A 17,249-nucleotide genomic window follows, 5' to 3' on the forward strand; every position below is an offset into this window, starting at 1 on the left:
CCGCCCCTTCTCCCCCCAGAATCATAGCTCCGCCCCCCGGCGTTCTCTGGCCACGCCCCCGCCGCGCTCCCGCCACACTGCTCAGCCCCGCCCTTCACTCCGCCCCTCCCCCCCAGAATCATCGCTCCGCCCCCTCCTCTCTCTGTCCCCGCCCCTTTCGCGCTCCCGCCGCTCTCTGGCCCCGCCCGTTTCTCGCTCTCCCGCCACCGCCTGGCCCCGCCCTTCGCTCCGCCCCTTCTGCCCCCCAGAATCATCGCTCCGCCCCCCACCGCCGCTTGTCCCCGCCCCTTTCTCGCTCCCACCGCCGCTTGTCCCCGCCCCTTCCGCGCTCCCGCCACCGACTGACCCCGCCCCGTTCCGCGCTCAATCCCTCTCCCTCCCCCGTCTGGCCCCTCCCTTCGCTCCGCCCCTTCTTCCCCCGAGAATCATCGCTCCGCCCCCTCCACCCTCTGTCCCCGCCCCTTTCGCGCTCCCGCCGCCGCCTGTCCCCGCCCCTTTCGCGCTCCCGCTGCTCTCTGGCCCCGCCCGTTTCTCGCTCTCCCGCCGCCGCCTGGCCCCGCCCTTCGCTCCGCCCCTTCGTCCCCGAGAATCATCGCTCCGCCCCCCGTCGTTCTCTGGCCACGCCCCCGCCGCGCTCCCGCCACACTGCTTAGCCCCGCCCTTCACTCCGCCCCTTCTCCCCCAAGAATCATCGCTCCGCCCCTCGCCACCGCTTCTCCCCGCCCCTTTCGCGCTCCCACCTCCCTCTGTCCCCGCCCCTTTCGCGCTCCCGCCGCTCTCTGGCCCCGCCCGTTTCTCGCTCTCCCGCCGCCGCTTGGCCCCGCCCTTCGCTCCGCCCCTTCTCCCCACAGAATCATCGCTCCGCCCCCTCCACCCTCTGTCCCCGCCCCTTTCGCGCTCCCGCCGCCGCCTGTCCCCGCCCCTTTCGCGCTCCCGCCGCCCGGCCCCGCCCTCCGCCCCGCCCTGAGCGCGGTGCATTGTGGGAGGAAGCGGCGGCGGCGCGGCCCCGCCAGCCAACATGGCCGCTCCGTGAGCGCTCCCGCCGCCGCCGCCGCCGCCGCCGCCTCGGCCCCAGCGCCCGGCCCGGCCCCGGGGGCGCTGCCGGGGGGGCCCGGCCCGTCCCGCCCCGCCCTGAGCGCCCCGGGCCGCCGCCCCCATGGACAGGAACTACCCGGCCGCCGGTTTCGGGGACCCGCTGGCCGCCGGGCCCGGCTGGACCTACGAGCGCTCCGCCAAGGCCAGGTGAGCGGGGCGGGGGAGCGGGGGCGGCGGCACCGGGGCTTGGGGGGGGGGGGGGGGGACGTGCGGAGGGGGTTGGGGGGGCGGGGGTCCCGCGGCTGCGGGCTCTGCGCACCGGGAGTCGGGGGGATGGGTGATGGGGGGGCCGTGCGGCGGCTGTTGGGGTGCATTGGGGGCTCAGGTGTCCGTGCACCAGGTGTTGGGGTGCATTGGGTTCTCAGGTGTCCGTGCACCAGGTGTTGGGGTGCATTGGGGGCTCAGGTGTCCGTGCACCGGGTGTTGGGGTGCACGGGGGGCTCAGGTGTCCGTGCACCGGGTGTTGGGGTGCATTGGGGGCTCAGGTGTCCGTGCACCGGGTGTTGGGGTGCATTGGGGGCTCAGGTGTCCCTGCACCGGGTGTTGGGGTGCATTGGGGGCTCAGGTGTCCGTGCACCGGGTGTTGGGGTGCATTGGGAGCTCAGGTGTCCGTGCACCAGGTGTTGGGGTGCATTGGGGGCTCAGGTGTCCGTGCACCGGGTGTTGGGGTGCATTGGGAGCTCAGGTGTCCGTGCACCAGGTGTTGGGGTGCATTGGGGGCTCAGGTGTCCGTGCACCAGGTGTTGGGGTGCATTGGGGGCTCAGGTGTCCCTGCACCAGGTGTTGGGGTGCATTGGGGGCTCAGGTGTCCGTGCACCGGGTGTTGGGGTGCATGGGGGGCTCAGGTGTCCGTACACCGGGTGTTGGGGTGCACGGGGGGCTCAGGTGTCCGTGCACCGGGTGTTGGGGTGCATTGGGGGCTCAGGTGTCCGTGCACCGGGTGTTGGGGTGCACGGGGGGCTCAGGTGTCCGTGCACCGGGTGTTGGGGTGCATTGGGAGCTCAGGTGTCCGTGCACCAGGTGTTGGGGTGCATTGGGGGCTCAGGTGTCCGTGCACCGGGTGTTGGGGTGCATTGGGGGCTCAGGTGTCCGTGCACCGGGTGTTGGGGTGCATTGGGAGCTCAGGTGTCCGTGCACCAGGTGTTGGGGTGCATTGGGGGCTCAGGTGTCCGTGCACCGGGTGTTGGGGTGCACGGGGGGCTCAGGTGTCCCTGCACCGGGTGTTGGGGTGCATTGGGGGCTCAGGTGTCCCTGCACCGGGTGTTGGGGTGCATTGGGGCTCAGGTGTCCGTGCACCGGGTGTTGGGGTGCACGGGGGGCTCAGGTGTCCGTGCACCGGGTGTTGGGGTGCACGGGGGGCTCAGGTGTCCGTGCACCGGGTGTTGGGGTGCATTGGGAGCTCAGGTGTCCGTGCACCCGGTGTTGGGGTGCATTGGGGGCTCAGGTGTCCGTGCACCGGGTGTTGGGGTGCATTGGGGGCTCAGGTGTCCGTGCACCGGGTGTTGGGGTGCACGGGGGGCTCAGGTGTCCGTGCACCGGGTGTTGGGGTGCATTGGGGGCTCAGGTGTCCCTGAACCAGGTGTTGGGGTGCACCAGGCGCTCAGGTGTCCCTGCACCAGGTATTGGGGTGCTTGTGTATCCATGCTCCAGGTGTTGGGGTGCACTGGGGGCTCAGGTCTCTGTGCACCGGGTATTGGGGTGCTGGGGGGGTCCGTGCTCTGGGACTTGGGGTGCAGGTGTCTTAGTGCATGAGGTGCAGGACCCCCTGGTGCAGGAGTATTGAGGTGCTGGGGTGTCCATGCACTGGATGTTGGGGTGCACTGGGGACACAGGTGTCCGTGCACCAGGTATTGGGGTGCACCAGGAGCTCAGGTCTCTGTGCACCGGGTATTGGGGTGCTGAGGTGTCTGTGCGTTGGGTGCTGAGGTCCCGGTGCACCAGGTGTTGGGGTGCTGGGGTGTCTCTGCACTGGGGGTTGGGGTGCATTGGGTGCTGGGGTGTCCATGCAACAGGTGTTGGGGTGCACCAGGTGTTGGGGTGCCTTGGGGGCTCAGGTCTCCGTGCACCAGGTATTGGGGTGCTTGTGTGTCCATGCACCAGGTATTGGGGTGCTTGTGTGTCCATGCACCAGGTGTTGGGGTGCTGGGAGGGCCGTGCACCAGGTGTTGGGGTGCTGGGGTGTCCATGCTCCGGGTGTTGGGGTGCTGGGGTGTCCATGCACTGGGTGTTGGGGTGCTGGGGTGTCCATGCACCAGGTGTTGGGGTGCTGGGGTGTCCATGCACCAGGTGTTGGGGTGCTGGGGTGTCCATGCTCCGGGTGTTGGGGTGCTGGGGTGTCCATGCACCAGGTGTTGGGGTGCTGGGGTGTCCATGCTCCGGGTGTTGGGGTGCTGGGGTGTCCATGCACCAGGTGTTGGGGTGCTGGGGTGTCCATGCACTGGGTGTTGGGGTGCTGGGGTGTCCATGCACCAGGTGTTGGGGTGCTGGGGTGTCCATGCACCAGGTGTTGGGGTGCTGGGGTGGCCGTGCACCAGGTGTTGGGGTGCTGGGGTGTCCATGCTCCGGGTGTTGGGGTGCACCAGGAGCTCAGATCTGTGTGCACCAGGTATTGGGGTGCCGGGGTGTCCATGCACCAGGTGTTGTGGTGCTGGTGCAGCGGGTGTTGCCGCGGTCCCCGGTTCTGCGCCTGTTGCGCGGTGCGGCGGTGCGGGGCCCGTCGCGTGTGTTGCACGAGCGCCTGTCGCACGGGGGGCTCGTGGGGGCGGCTTCGTCGTGCGTCACCCCCTCGCACGCCCGCGGGGTGTTCACAACCGCGCCACCTGTTGTGCGACTGTAGCTGGTTCCGCGCCGTCTGTTGCACTCCGAGCTTTTCACAACGCCTGTTGCGCAGCTGTGGGCGGTTTGGCGCCGCGCGTCACACTCATCGCACGACTGTGCGCGGATCACGCCCGTTGTGCGCCTGTTGCACAACCGTGGCGTGCGGGCGGGTCCTGCGGGTCACACCTGTCACACTGGGACCTGTTCACAAGCGCCCGTCACACTTATTGCACTGCTGCATGGGGTTCTGGGTCATGTCACACCTGTTGCACACCCGTGCGCCGCTCACAATCGCATGTTGCGATGGTTGCACGCCCGTGGGTGCTCACAGCTATGTGTTACGGCTGTTGCACACCCGTGGGTGCTCACAAGCATGTGTTACGACTGTTGCACACCCGTGGGTGCTCACAGCTATGTGTTACAACTGTTGCACACCTGTGGGTGCTCACAAGCATGTGCTGCGACTGTTGCACACCCGTGGGTGCTCACAGCTATGTGTTACGACTGTTGCACACCCGTGGGTGCTCACAGCTATGTGTTACAACTGTTGCGCACCTGTGGGTACTCACAAGCATGTGTTGCGACTGTTGCACACCTGTAGGTGCTCACAAGCATGTGTTACGACTGTTGCACACCCGTGGGTGCTCACAGCTATGTGTTACAACTGTTGCACACCTGTGGGTACTCACAAGCATGTGTTGCGACTGTTGCACACCTGTAGGTGCTCACAATCATGTGTTGTGACTGTTGCACAGCCGTGAGTGTTCATGACCACATGTCATGACTGTTGCACACCTGTGGGTGCTCACAACTGTGTGTCGCGCCTGTGTCACGACTGTTGTACACGCGTGAGCATTCACAACCGCGTGTAATGACTGTTGCACACCTGTAGGCGCTCACATTGGCGTGTAATGACTGTTGCACGTCCGTGAGTGCTGACAACCGCATGTAACGACTGTTGCACACACGTGGGCGCTCACACCCGCATGTAATGACTGTTGCACACCTGTAGGCACTCACACCCGCATGTAGTGATGGGCGCTCGCACCCACATAGAGTGACTGTTGCTCACCTGTGAGCGCTCACAACCGCATGTAGTGACTGTTGCACACCTGTAGGCGCTCACACCCGCATGTAATGACTGTTGCACACCTGTAGGCACTCACACCCGCATGTAGTGATGGGCGCTCACACCCACATAGAGTGACTGTTGCTCACCTGTGAGCGCTCACAACCGCATGTAGTGACTGTTGCACACCCGTGGGCGCTCACACCCGCATGTAATGACTGTTGCACACCTGTAGGCGCTCACAACCGCATGTAACAGCTGTTGCACACCTATGAGCGCTCACAACCGCGTGTAATGACTGTTGCTCACCTGTGAGCGCTCACAACCGCATGTAATGACTGTTGCACACCCGTGGGCGCTCACACCCGCATGTAATGACTGTTGCACACCCGTAGGCGCTCACACCTGCACGTAGTGCCTGTTGCACACCCGTGGGTGCTCACAACTGCATGTAACGACTGTTGGTCAACTGTGAGCGCTCATAACCGCATGTAATGATTGTTACACATACGGGGGGCTCACAACCGCATGTAACGACTGTTGCACGCGCGTGAGCACTCACACCCATGTGTAACGACTGTTGCACGCTCGTGGGTGCTCACAACCCCATGTAATGCCTGTTGCACGCCTGTAGGCGCTCACAACCGCATGTGATGATTGTTGCACACCCGTGGGCGCTCACACCCGCATGTAACGACTGTTGCACACCCCTGGGCGCTCCCAACCGCGTGGGGCTGTCCGGGGGCGTCCCCGCGGGTGTCACTGACGTCCCTGTCCCCCCAGCCTGGTGTACGGGGGGTCGCGGGGGTCGCACCCCGACCCCGACCTGCTGCACCGACAGCCCTACGGCGCCCCACACCCGCTGCAGGGCTATGCGGCCAATCACCACCCCCCAGGTACCGTCACCCCCCCCCCTTGTCACTGTCACCAACTGCTACGTACTGTCACCCCCCCCTTGTCACCCCCCCCTTGTCACCCCCCCCTTGTCACCCCCCCCTTGTCACCCCCCCCTGTCACCCCCCCTTGTCACCCCCCCTTGTCACCCCCCCTTGTCACTGTTGCCACCCCCCCGTGTCACCCGCCTGTGTCACCCCCTCATCAACCATCTTGTCACCCCTCACGTCAACTCCATGTCTCCACCCTTGTCACTGTCACCCCCCTCATCAACCCTCTTGTCACCCCCCTCATCAACCCTCGTCACCCCCCCATCAACCGTCTTGTCACCCCCCTTGTCACCATCGCCACCCCCTAGGTACCGTCACCCCCCTCTGTCACCCCCCTCTGTCACCCCCCTCTGTCAGTCACCCCCCTCTGTCACCCCCCTCTGTCACCCCCCTCTGTCACCCCCCTCTGTCACCCCCCTCTGTCACCCCTCATGTCAACTCCATGTCTCTGCTCTTGTCACCATCACCCCCCCACCCCATCAACCCTCTTGTCACCCCCCCCTTGTCACCGTCGCCACCCCCAGGTACCGTCACCCCCCTGTGTCACCCCCCCATCAACTCTCTTGTCACCCTTTATGTCAACTCCATGCCTCTGCCCTTGTCACCCCCCTTGTCACCCCCCTTGTCACCCCCCTTGTCACCCCCCTTGTCACCCCCCTTGTCACCCCCTTTGTCACCCCCCTTGTCACCATCGCCACCCCCTAAGTACCGTCACCCCCCTGTGTCACCCCCCTGTGTCACCCCCCTGTGTCACCCCCCTGTGTCACCCCCCTGTGTCACCCCCTCAACAACCATCTTGTCACCCCTCATGTCAACCCCTCTTGTCCCCCCCCATGTCACCCCCCTTGCAACCGTCACCACCTCCCCTGTGTCATCCCCCGTGTGTCACCCCTTCGTGTCACCCCCCCATCAATCCTCTTGTCACCCCCCATGTCACCCCCCTTGTCACTGTCACCAACTGCTGCATACCGTCACCCCTCTTGTCACCCCTCTTGTCACCATCGCCACCCCCTAGGTACTGCCACCCCCCTCTGCCACCCCCTCAACAACCATCTTGTCACCCCCCCCTTGTCACCGTCACCACCCCCTAGGTTGTGTCACCCCCCCATGTCACCCTCCCTGTGCCACCCCCCATCAACCCTCTTGTCACCCCCCCCTTGTCACCGTCACCACCCCCCCGTGTCACCCCCATGTCACCCCCCATCAACCATCTTGTCACCCCTCATGTCATCCCCATGTCTCCACACTTGTCACTGTCACCCCCCAATGTCACTCCCCTTGTAACCGTCACCACCCCCCCGTGTCACCCCCCATGTCACCCCCCATGTCACCCCCCTTGTAACTGTTGTCACCTCCCCGTCCACCCTCTTGTCACCCCCCCATGTCACCCCTCTTGTCATCGTCACCACCCCCTGTGTCCTGTCACCCACCCGCTGTGTCACCCCCCATGTCACCCCCTTTGTCACCATCACAACCCCCTAGGTACCATCACACCCCCCCCATGTCACCCCCCATGTCACACCCTTTGTCACCATCACCACCTCCCAGGTACCGTCACACCCCCCCATGTCACCCCCTATGTCACCCCCCAGGTACTGTCCCCCCCCAGTGTCACCCCCCATGTCACCCAGTCTCCAGGTCCCTTTGTCACCACTTCCCCTCCATCCCCTGTCACTTTGTCACCGTGACCCCCGTGTCCACACAGCACCCTTGTTCCTTTGTCACCCCCCAGGGAACCCCCACCCCTGTAGGGCTATGGGTCCAGGTAGCACCTTTCCCCCCCGTGTCACCCCCCCTTTGTCACCATGTCACCCTGACCCCCCAGCCCTGGACCCCCCGTGACCCCCCGTGTCCCCACGGTGTCCCCTTGACCCCGGCCCTGGGTCCCTTTGTCACCGTGTCACTGTGTCACCCCAAACTCGTGTCACCCCAACCATGTCACTCCATGTCACCACAACCCCCAACCGCGCATCATTGTGTCACCCCAGTGCCACGTCCCTTTGTCACCCTGACCTTGTGTCACCCCAAACTCGTGTCACCCCAACCACGTCACTCAGTGTCACCGTGACCCCCAACTGCGCATCATTGTGTCACCCCAGCGCCACGTCCCTTTGTCACCCTGACCCCGTGTCACCCCAAGCTTGTGTCACCCCAAACTCGTGTCACCCCAACCATGTCACTGTGTCACCGCAACCCCCAACCGCGCATCATTGTGTCACCCCAGCGCCACGTCCCTTTGTCACCCTGACCCCGTGTCACCCCAAACTTGTGTCACCCCAAACTCGTGTCACCCCAACCATGTCAGCCCGTGTCACCGCGACCCCCAACCGCGCATCATTGTGTCACCCCAGCGCCACGTCCCTTTGTCACCCTCACCCCATGTCACCCCAACCATGTCACTCTGTGTCACCGCGACCCCCAACCGCGCATCATTGTGTCACCCCAGCGCCAGGTCCCTTTGTCACCCTGACCCCATGTCACCCCAACCATGTCACTCTGTGTCACCGCGACCCCCAACTGCACATCATTGTGTCACCCCAGCGCCACGTCCCTTTGTCACCCTGACCTTGTGTCACCCCAAACTCGTGTCACCCCAACCATGTCAGCCCGTGTCACCGCGACCCCCAACCGCGCATCATTGTGTCACCCCAGCGCCACGTCCCTTTGTCACCCTGACCTTGTGTCACCCCAAACTCGTGTCACCCCAACCACGTCACTCAGTGTCACCGTGACCCCCAACCACGCATCATTGTGTCACCCCATCGCCACGTCCCTTTGTCACCCTGACCCCGTGTCACCCCAACCCAGGGTCCCTTCATCACCACCACCCCACAGCCCCCAGGTCCCTTTGTCACCACGTCCCCTCCATCCCCTGTCACTTTGTCACCGCAACCCTTGGGTCTCTTTGTCCCCGCGCCTCCCGTGTCCCCACGGTCCCCTTGTCACCCCGAACTCTGTCATTGAGACACCTGACGCTGGGTCCCTTTGTCACCGTAACCTATGCTTCCCGTGGCTCTTTGTCCCCATGTCCCCAAGCTCCGTGGCCCCGCATGTGTCCCCATGTCCCGTGTTCCGTTCACAGACCCACCTGTGTCCCCAGGGTGTCCCCTGTCCCAGGGGGGTGTCCCCAGAGTGTCCCCTGTCCCAAAATGGTGTCCCCATGGTGTCCCTGTGGTGTCCCCAGAGTGTCCCCTGTCCCAAAAGGGTGTCCCCAGGGTGACCCCTCAGTGTCCTCAGGGTGTCCCCTGTCCCAAAAGGGTGTCCCCGTGGTGTCCCTGTGGTGTCCCCACGGTGTCCCCTGTCCTGGGGTGGTGTCCCCATGATGTCCCCACTGTGTCCTCTGTCCCAAAGAGGTGTCCCTGTGATGTCCCCACGGTGTCCCCTGTCCTGGGGGGGTGTTCACAGGGTGTCCCCTGTCCCAAAAGGGTGTCCCCATGGTGTCCCTGTGGTGTCCCCATGCTGTCCCCTGTCCTGGGGGGTGTCCCCAGGGTGTCCCCTCAGTGTCCTCAGGGTGTCCCCTGTCCCAAAAGGGTGTCCCTGTGGTGTCCCCACGGTGTCCCCTGTCCTGGGGTGGTGTCCCCATGATGTCCCCACTGTGTCCTCTGTCCCAGAGAGGTGTCCCTGTGATGTCCCCACGGTGTCCCCTGTCCTGGGGGGGTGTCCCCAGAGTGTCCCCTGTCCCAAAAGGGTGTCCCCATGGTGTCCCTGTGGTGTCCCCACGGTGTCCCCTGTCCTGGGGGGGTGTCCCCAGAGTGTCCTCTGTCCCAAAAGGGTGTCCCCATGGTGTCCCTGTGGTGTCCCCATGCTGTCCCCTGTCCCAAAAGGGTGTCCCCATGGTGTCCCCGTGGTGTCCCCAGGGTGTCCCCTGTCCCAAAAGGGTGTCCCCATGGTGTCCCTGTGGTGTCCCCAGGATGTCCCCTGTCCTGGGGTGGTGTCCCCGCGGTGTCCCCACGGTGTCCCCTGTCCCAAAAGGGTGTCCCCATGGTGTCCCTGTGGTGTCCCCACGGTGTCCCCTGTCCCAAAAGGGTGTCCCCAGGGTGACCCCTCAGTGTCCTCAGGGTGTCCCCTGTCCCAAAAGGGTGTCCCCGTGGTGTCCCTGTGGTGTCCCCACGGTGTCCCCTGTCCTGGGGTGGTGTCCCCATGATGTCCCCACTGTGTCCTCTGTCCCAAAGAGGTGTCCCTGTGATGTCCCCACGGTGTCCCCTGTCCTGGGGGGGTGTTCACAGGGTGTCCCCTGTCCCAAAAGGGTGTCCCCATGGTGTCCCTGTGGTGTCCCCATGCTGTCCCCTGTCCTGGGGGGTGTCCCCAGGGTGTCCCCTCAGTGTCCTCAGGGTGTCCCCTGTCCCAAAAGGGTGTCCCTGTGGTGTCCCCACGGTGTCCCCTGTCCTGGGGTGGTGTCCCCATGATGTCCCCACTGTGTCCTCTGTCCCAGAGAGGTGTCCCTGTGATGTCCCCACGGTGTCCCCTGTCCTGGGGGGGTGTCCCCAGAGTGTCCCCTGTCCCAAAAGGGTGTCCCCATGGTGTCCCTGTGGTGTCCCCACGGTGTCCCCTGTCCTGGGGGGGTGTCCCCAGAGTGTCCTCTGTCCCAAAAGGGTGTCCCCATGGTGTCCCTGTGGTGTCCCCATGCTGTCCCCTGTCCCAAAAGGGTGTCCCCATGGTGTCCCCGTGGTGTCCCCAGGGTGTCCCCTGTCCCAAAAGGGTGTCCCCATGGTGTCCCTGTGGTGTCCCCAGGATGTCCCCTGTCCTGGGGTGGTGTCCCCGCGGTGTCCCCACGGTGTCCCCTGTCCCAAAAGGGTGTCCCCATGGTGTCCCTGTGGTGTCCCCACGGTGTCCCCTGTCCCAAAAGGGTGTCCCCAGGGTGACCCCTCAGTGTCCTCAGGGTGTCCCCTGTCCCAAAAGGGTGTCCCCATGGTGTCCCCGTGGTGTCCCCAGGGTGTCCCCTGTCCCAAAAGGGTGTCCCCATGGTGTCCCTGTGGTGTCCCCACGGTGTCCCCTGTCCTGGGGTGGTGTCCCCATGATGTCCCCACTGTGTCCTCTGTCCCAGAGAGGTGTCCCTGTGATGTCCCCACGGTGTCCCCTGTCCTGGGGGGGTGTTCACAGGGTGTCCCCTGTCCCAAAAGGGTGTCCCTGTGGTGTCCCCATGCTGTCCCCTGTCCCAAAAGGGTGTCCCCATGGTGTCCCCTGTCCTGGGGGGATGTCCCCAGAGTGTCCCCTGTCCCAAAAGGGTGTCCCCATGGTGTCCCTGTGGTGTCCCCAGGGTGTCCCCTGTCCCAAAAGGGTGTCCCCATGGTGTCCCTGTGGTGTCCCCAGGATGTCCCCTGTCCTGGGGTGGTGTCCCCGCGGTGTCCCCACGGTGTCCCCTGTCCCAAAAGGGTGTCCCCATGGTGTCCCCACGGTGTCCCCACGGTGTCCCCTGTCCCAAAAGGGTGTCCCCAGGGTGACCCCTCAGTGTCCCCACTGTGTCCCTTGGCCCATAGGGGTGTCCCCTGTCTTGGGGCGGTGTCCCCATGGTGTCCCCACTGTGTCCCCTGTCCCAGAGGGGTGTCCCCATGGTGTCTCTTCTTGGGGGGGTCAGGTGTCCCTATGGTGTCCCCACACTGTCCCCTGTCCCAGGGGGTGTCCCCGTGGTGTCCCCTGTCCCAGACGGGTGTCCCCACCACGTCCCCATGATGTCGCCACGCTGTCCCTTGTTCCAAGGGGGGTGTCCCCATGGTGTCCCCGTGATGTCCCCTGTCCTGGGGGGTGTCCCCAGGGTGTCCCCTGTCCCGGGGGGGTGTCCCCACCCTGTCCCCATGGTGTCCCTGCACTGTCCCCTGTCCCAGAGGGGTGTCCCCCATGTGTCCCCTGTCCAGAGGGGGGTGACCCCATGGTGTCCCCACACTGTCCCCTGTCTTGGGGGGTGTCCCTATGCTGTCCCCTGTCCCAGGGGGTGTCCCCAGTGTGTCCCCTGTCGCCACGCTGTCCCCGCACTGTGTGTCCCCTGTCCTGCGTTGTCCCCACGCTGTCCCCACGTTGTCCCCACGTTGTCCCCACGTTGTCCCCACGTTGTCCCCACGCTGTCCCCATCCCACACTGTGTCCCTTGTCCTGCACTGTCCCATGTTGTTCCCCGTCCCACGCTGTCCCCACGCTGTCCCCACGCTGTCCCCACCGTGTCCCCTGTCCCCACCATGTCCCCTGTCCCCACGCTGTCCCCACACTGTCCCCACTGTGTCCCCTGTCCCCACGCTGTCCCCACGCTGTCCCCAGTGTGTCCCCTGTCCCCACGCTGTCCCCACGCTGTCCCCACGCTGTCCCCACTGTGTCCCCTGTCCCCACACTGTCCCCTGTCCCACGCTGTCCCCACACTGTCCCCACTGTGTCCCCTGTCCCCGTGCTGTCCCCACACTGTCCCCACCGTGTCCCCTGTCCCCACACTGTCCCCTGTCCCCACGCTGTCCCCACGCTGTCCCCAGTGTGTCCCCTGTCCCACGCTGTCCCCATCCCACACTGTGTGTCCCCATGGTGTCCCCGCACTGTCCCACGCTGTCCCCTGTCCCACTCTGTTCCCCATCCTGCGCTGTCCCCTGTCCCACGCTGTGTGTCCCCTGTCCCACTCTGTGTGTCCCCTGTCCCACGCTGTGTGTCCCCTGTCCCACTCTGTGTGTCCCCTGTCCCACTCTGTGTGTCCCCTGTCCCACGCTGTGTGTCCCCTGTCCCACTCTGTGTGTCCCCTGTCCCACTCTGTGTGTCCCCTGTCCCACGCTGTGTGTCCCCTGTCCCACTCTGTGTGTCCCCTGTCCCACGCTGTGTGTCCCCTGTCCCCACGCTGTCCCTGCCCTGTCCCCTGTCCTGCACGGTGTCCCCCCATGGTGTCCCCACGCTGTCCCCCGTCCCCCGCCGTCCCCACGGTGTCCCCGCCCCGTCCCCATGGTGTCCCCGTCCCACGCCATTCCCACAGTGTCCCCTGTCCCACGGTGTCCCACGCTGTCCCCCGTCCCACGCTGTCCCCCATCCCACGCTGTCCCCACGCTGTCCCCTGTCCCACGGTGTCCCCACAGTGTCCCCTGTCCCACGGTGTCCCACGCTGTCCCCCGTCCCACGCTGTCCCCACGCTGTCCCCCGTCCCACGCTGTCCCCACGCTGTCCCCACGCTGTCCCCCGTCCCACGCTGTCCCCGCTGTCCCCGCAGGGCTGTCGGGGCTGTTCGAGACCGGGCTGCACCACGCGGGGGGGGCGGCGCCCGACGCCTCGGTCATGAACTTGATCTCGGCGCTGGAGTCGCGGGCGCCCCAGCCCGGCCCCTCCGCATCCTCCCTGCTCTCCCAGTTCCGCACGCCCTCCTGGCAGACGGGTGCGTGCGGACACACGGACACCGGGACACACGGACACGGGGGGGACACGGACGCGGTGGGGGGGGACACGGACACCGGGGGGGGACACACGGACACCGGGACACACGGACACGGGGGGGGGACACGGACACCGGGACACACGGACACGGGGGGGACACACGGACACGGGGGGGGGGGACACACGGACCGGGGGGGGACACGGACACAGGGGGACAGAAGGACTGGGGGGACACATGGACCGGGGGGACAGACGGACCCGGGGGGACAGAGGGACTGGGGGACACACGGACACAGGGAGACACGGACCTGGGCGGGGAGACACGGACACCGGGAGACACGGGCACCGGGACACACGGACACGGGGGGGGACACGGACACGGGGGGGGACACACGGACACCGGGACACACGGACACGGGGGGGGGGACACACGGACACCGGGACACACGGACACGGGGGGGGACACGGACACGGGGGGGACACACGGACACAGGGACACACGGACACGGGGGGGACACGGACACCGGGGGGGGACACGGACGCGGTGGGGGGGACACACGGACATGGGGGGGGACACGGACCGGGGGGGACACACGGACACAGGGGGACAGAAGGACTGGGGGGACACATGGACCTGGGAGGACACATGGACCAGGGGGGACACATGGACCGGGGGGACAGAGGGACCAGGGGGGACACACAGACACGGGGGGACACACGGACACGGGGGGGGACACACGGACACCGGGACACACGGACACGGGGGGGGACACACGGACCGGGGGGGGTGACACACGGACCGGGGGGGACACACGGACACAGGGGGACAGAAGGACTGGGGGGACACACGGACCGGGGGGGACACGGACACGGGGGGGGACACACGGACACCGGGACACACGGACACAGGGTGGGGACACGGACACGGGGGGGGACACATGGACACCGGGACACACGGACACGGGGGGGGACACGGATGCGGGAGGGGACACACGGACACCGGGACACACGGACCTGGGAGGGGGAGACACGGACACGGGGGGACACATGGACACAGGGGGACAGACGGACCCGGGGGGACAGAGGGACTGGGGGGACACACGGACCGGGGGGGACACACGGACCGGGGGGACAGAGGGACCGGGGGACACACGGACTGGGGGGACACACGGACACTGGGACACACGGACCTGGGGGGGGAGACACACGGACCCAGGGAGAACACATGGACACAGGGGGACAGACGGACCCGGGGGGACAGAGGGACTGGAGGGACACACGGACTGGGGGGACACTTGGACCAGGGGGGACACATGGACACAGGGGGACACACGGACACAGGGGGACACACGGACACAGTGGGACCGAGGGACCGGGGGGACACACGGACCGGGGGGACACACGGACCTGGGGGGACAGAGGGACCGGGGAGACAGAGGGACCAGGGGGGACACACGGACCGGGGGGACACACGGACCCAGGTGGGGACACACGGACCCAGGGGGGGACACACGGACCCAGGGGGGGACACACAGACCGGGGGGGTACAGACGGACACGGGGGGGGGGACATGTGGAACTGGGGGACACACGGACTGGGGGGGGGGGGGCAGGACACCTGCCCCAGGGACCCCACTCACCCCAGAGGGTCCCTGTTTACCCCAGGGTCCCCGCTCACCCCAGGGTCCCCGCTCACCCCATGGGGTTCCCCTTCACCCCAGGGCTCCCCATTCACCCCACAGGGTCCCCACTCACCCCAGGGCTCCCCACTCACCCCAGGGGTCCCCACTCACCCCAGGGGTCCCCATTCACTCCAGGGCTCCCCCACTCACCCCAGGGGTTCCCTATTTACCCCAGGGGGTCCCCATTCACCCCAGGGCTCCCCATTCACCCCAGGGCTCCCCATTCACTCCAGGGGTCCCCACTCACCCCAGGGGTTCCCTGTTTACCCCATGGGGTTCCCCTTCACTCCAGGGCTCCCCATTCACCCCATAAGGTCCCCACTCACCCCACAGGGTCCCCACTCACCCCAGGGTTTCCCCATTCACCCCAGGGTGTTCCCCTTCACTCCAGGGGTCCCCATTCACCCCAGGGCTCCCCATTCACCCCACAGGGTCCCCATTCACCCCAGGGGGTTCCCCTTCACCCCAGGGCTCCCCATTCACCCCAGGGGTCCCCATTCACTCCAGGGCTCCCCCACTCACCCCAGGGCTCCCCATTCACCCCAGGGCTCCCCATTCACCCCATGGGATCCCCACTCACCCCAGGGTTTCCCTATTTACCCCAGGGGGTTCCCCTTCACTCCAGGGCTCCCCACTCACCCCAGGGGTCCCCATTCACTCCAGGGCTCTCCCACTCACCCCAGGGGTTCCCTATTTACCCCAGGGGGTCCCCATTCACCCCAGGGCTCCCCATTCACCCCAGGGGTTCCCTATTTACCCCAGGGGGTCCCCCCTCACTCCAGGGCTCCCCATTCACCCCAGGGGTCCCCATTGACCCCACAGGGTCCCTTTTCACCCCAGGGGTTCCCTATTTACCACATGGGGTTCCCCTTGACTCCAGGGGTCCCCACTCACCCCAGGGTTCCCCATTCACCCCAGGGAGTCCCTATCCACCCCACGGGGTCCCCACTCACCCCAGGGGTTCCCCATTCACCCCAGGGAGTCCCTATCCACCCCACGGGGTCCCCACTCACCCCAGGACTCCCCACTCACCCCAGGGGATCCCCACTCACCCCAGGGTTTCCCTATTTACCCCAGGGGGTTCCCCTTCACTCCAGGGCTCTCCCACTCACCCCAGGGGTTCCCTATTTACCCCAGGGGTTCCCTGTTTACCCCATGGGGTTCCCCTTCACTCCAGGGCTCCCCACTCACCCCATAAGGTCCCCACTCACCCCAGGGTTTCCCCATTCACCCCAGGGGGTTCCCCTTCACTCCAGGGCTCCCCATTCACCCCAGGGCTCCCCATTCACTCCAGGGCTCCCCACTCACCCCAGGGGTTCCCTGTTTACCCCAGGGGGTTCCCCTTCACCCCAGGGCTCCCCACTCACCCCAGGGCTCCCCACTCACCCCAGGGTTTCCCCATTCACCCCAGGGGTCCCCATTCACCCCAGGGGTCCCCATTCACCCCACAGGGTCCCCACTCACCCCAGGGGGTCCCCATTCACCCCAGGGCTCCCCACTCACCCCAGGGCTCCCCACTCACCCCAGGGTTTCCCCATTCACCCCAGGGTGTTCCCCTTCACTCCAGGGGTCCCCATTCACCCCAGGGCTCCCCATTCACTCCAGGGGTCCCCACTCACCCCAGGGGTTCCCTGTTTACCCCATGGGGTTCCCCTTCACCCCAGGGCTCCCCACTCACCCCACAGGGTCCCCACTCACCCCAGGGCTCCCCACTCACCCCAGGGTTTCCCCATTCACCCCAGGGGTCCCCATTCACCCCAGGGGTCCCCATTCACCCCACAGGGTCCCCACTCACCCCAGGGGGTCCCCATTCACCCCAGGGCTCCCCACTCACCCCAGGGCTCCCCACTCACCCCAGGGTTTCCCCATTCACCCCAGGGTGTTCCCCTTCACTCCAGGGGTCCCCATTCACCCCAGGGCTCCCCATTCACTCCAGGGGTCCCCATTCACTCCAGGGGTCCCCACTCACCCCAGGGGTTCCCTGTTTACCCCATGGGGTTCCCCTTCACCCCAGGGCTCCCCACTCACCCCACAGGGTCCCCACTCACCCCAGGGGTCCCCACTCACCCCAGGGTTTCCCCATTCACCCCAGGGTGTTCCCCTTCACTCCAGGGCTCCCCATTCACCCCACAGGGTCCCCACTCACCCCAGGGGGTTCCCCTTCACCCCAGGGCTCCCCATTCACCCCACAGGGTCCCCACTCACCCCATGGGATCCCCACTCACCCCATGGGATCCCCACTCACCCCAGGGGGTTCCCCTTCACCCCAGGGCTCCCCATTCACCCCAGGGCTCCCCATTCACCCCAGGGGT

The 17,249-nt window shown here is 66.3% G+C and overlaps 1 protein-coding gene across 1 annotated transcript in view; it reads left to right on the forward strand.

Annotated features, from left to right (window-relative positions):
* The first annotated feature begins 1,023 nt into the window (after nt 1–1,023).
* Nucleotides 1,024–17,249, forward strand: part of PRR12 (proline rich 12) — a 59,205-nt gene continuing 42,979 nt past the window's right edge. Inside the window, 3 exon segments of the mRNA XM_071801176.1 lie at nt 1,024–1,242; nt 5,765–5,877; nt 13,096–13,257. Of these exon segments, the coding sequence (XP_071657277.1) occupies nt 1,157–1,242; nt 5,765–5,877; nt 13,096–13,257 (361 nt within the window). The 5' untranslated portion in view covers nt 1,024–1,156.

This window comes from Patagioenas fasciata, chromosome 35 (genome assembly GCF_037038585.1).
Source record: "Patagioenas fasciata isolate bPatFas1 chromosome 35, bPatFas1.hap1, whole genome shotgun sequence".
NCBI classification, from domain to species: Eukaryota; Metazoa; Chordata; class Aves; order Columbiformes; family Columbidae; genus Patagioenas; species Patagioenas fasciata.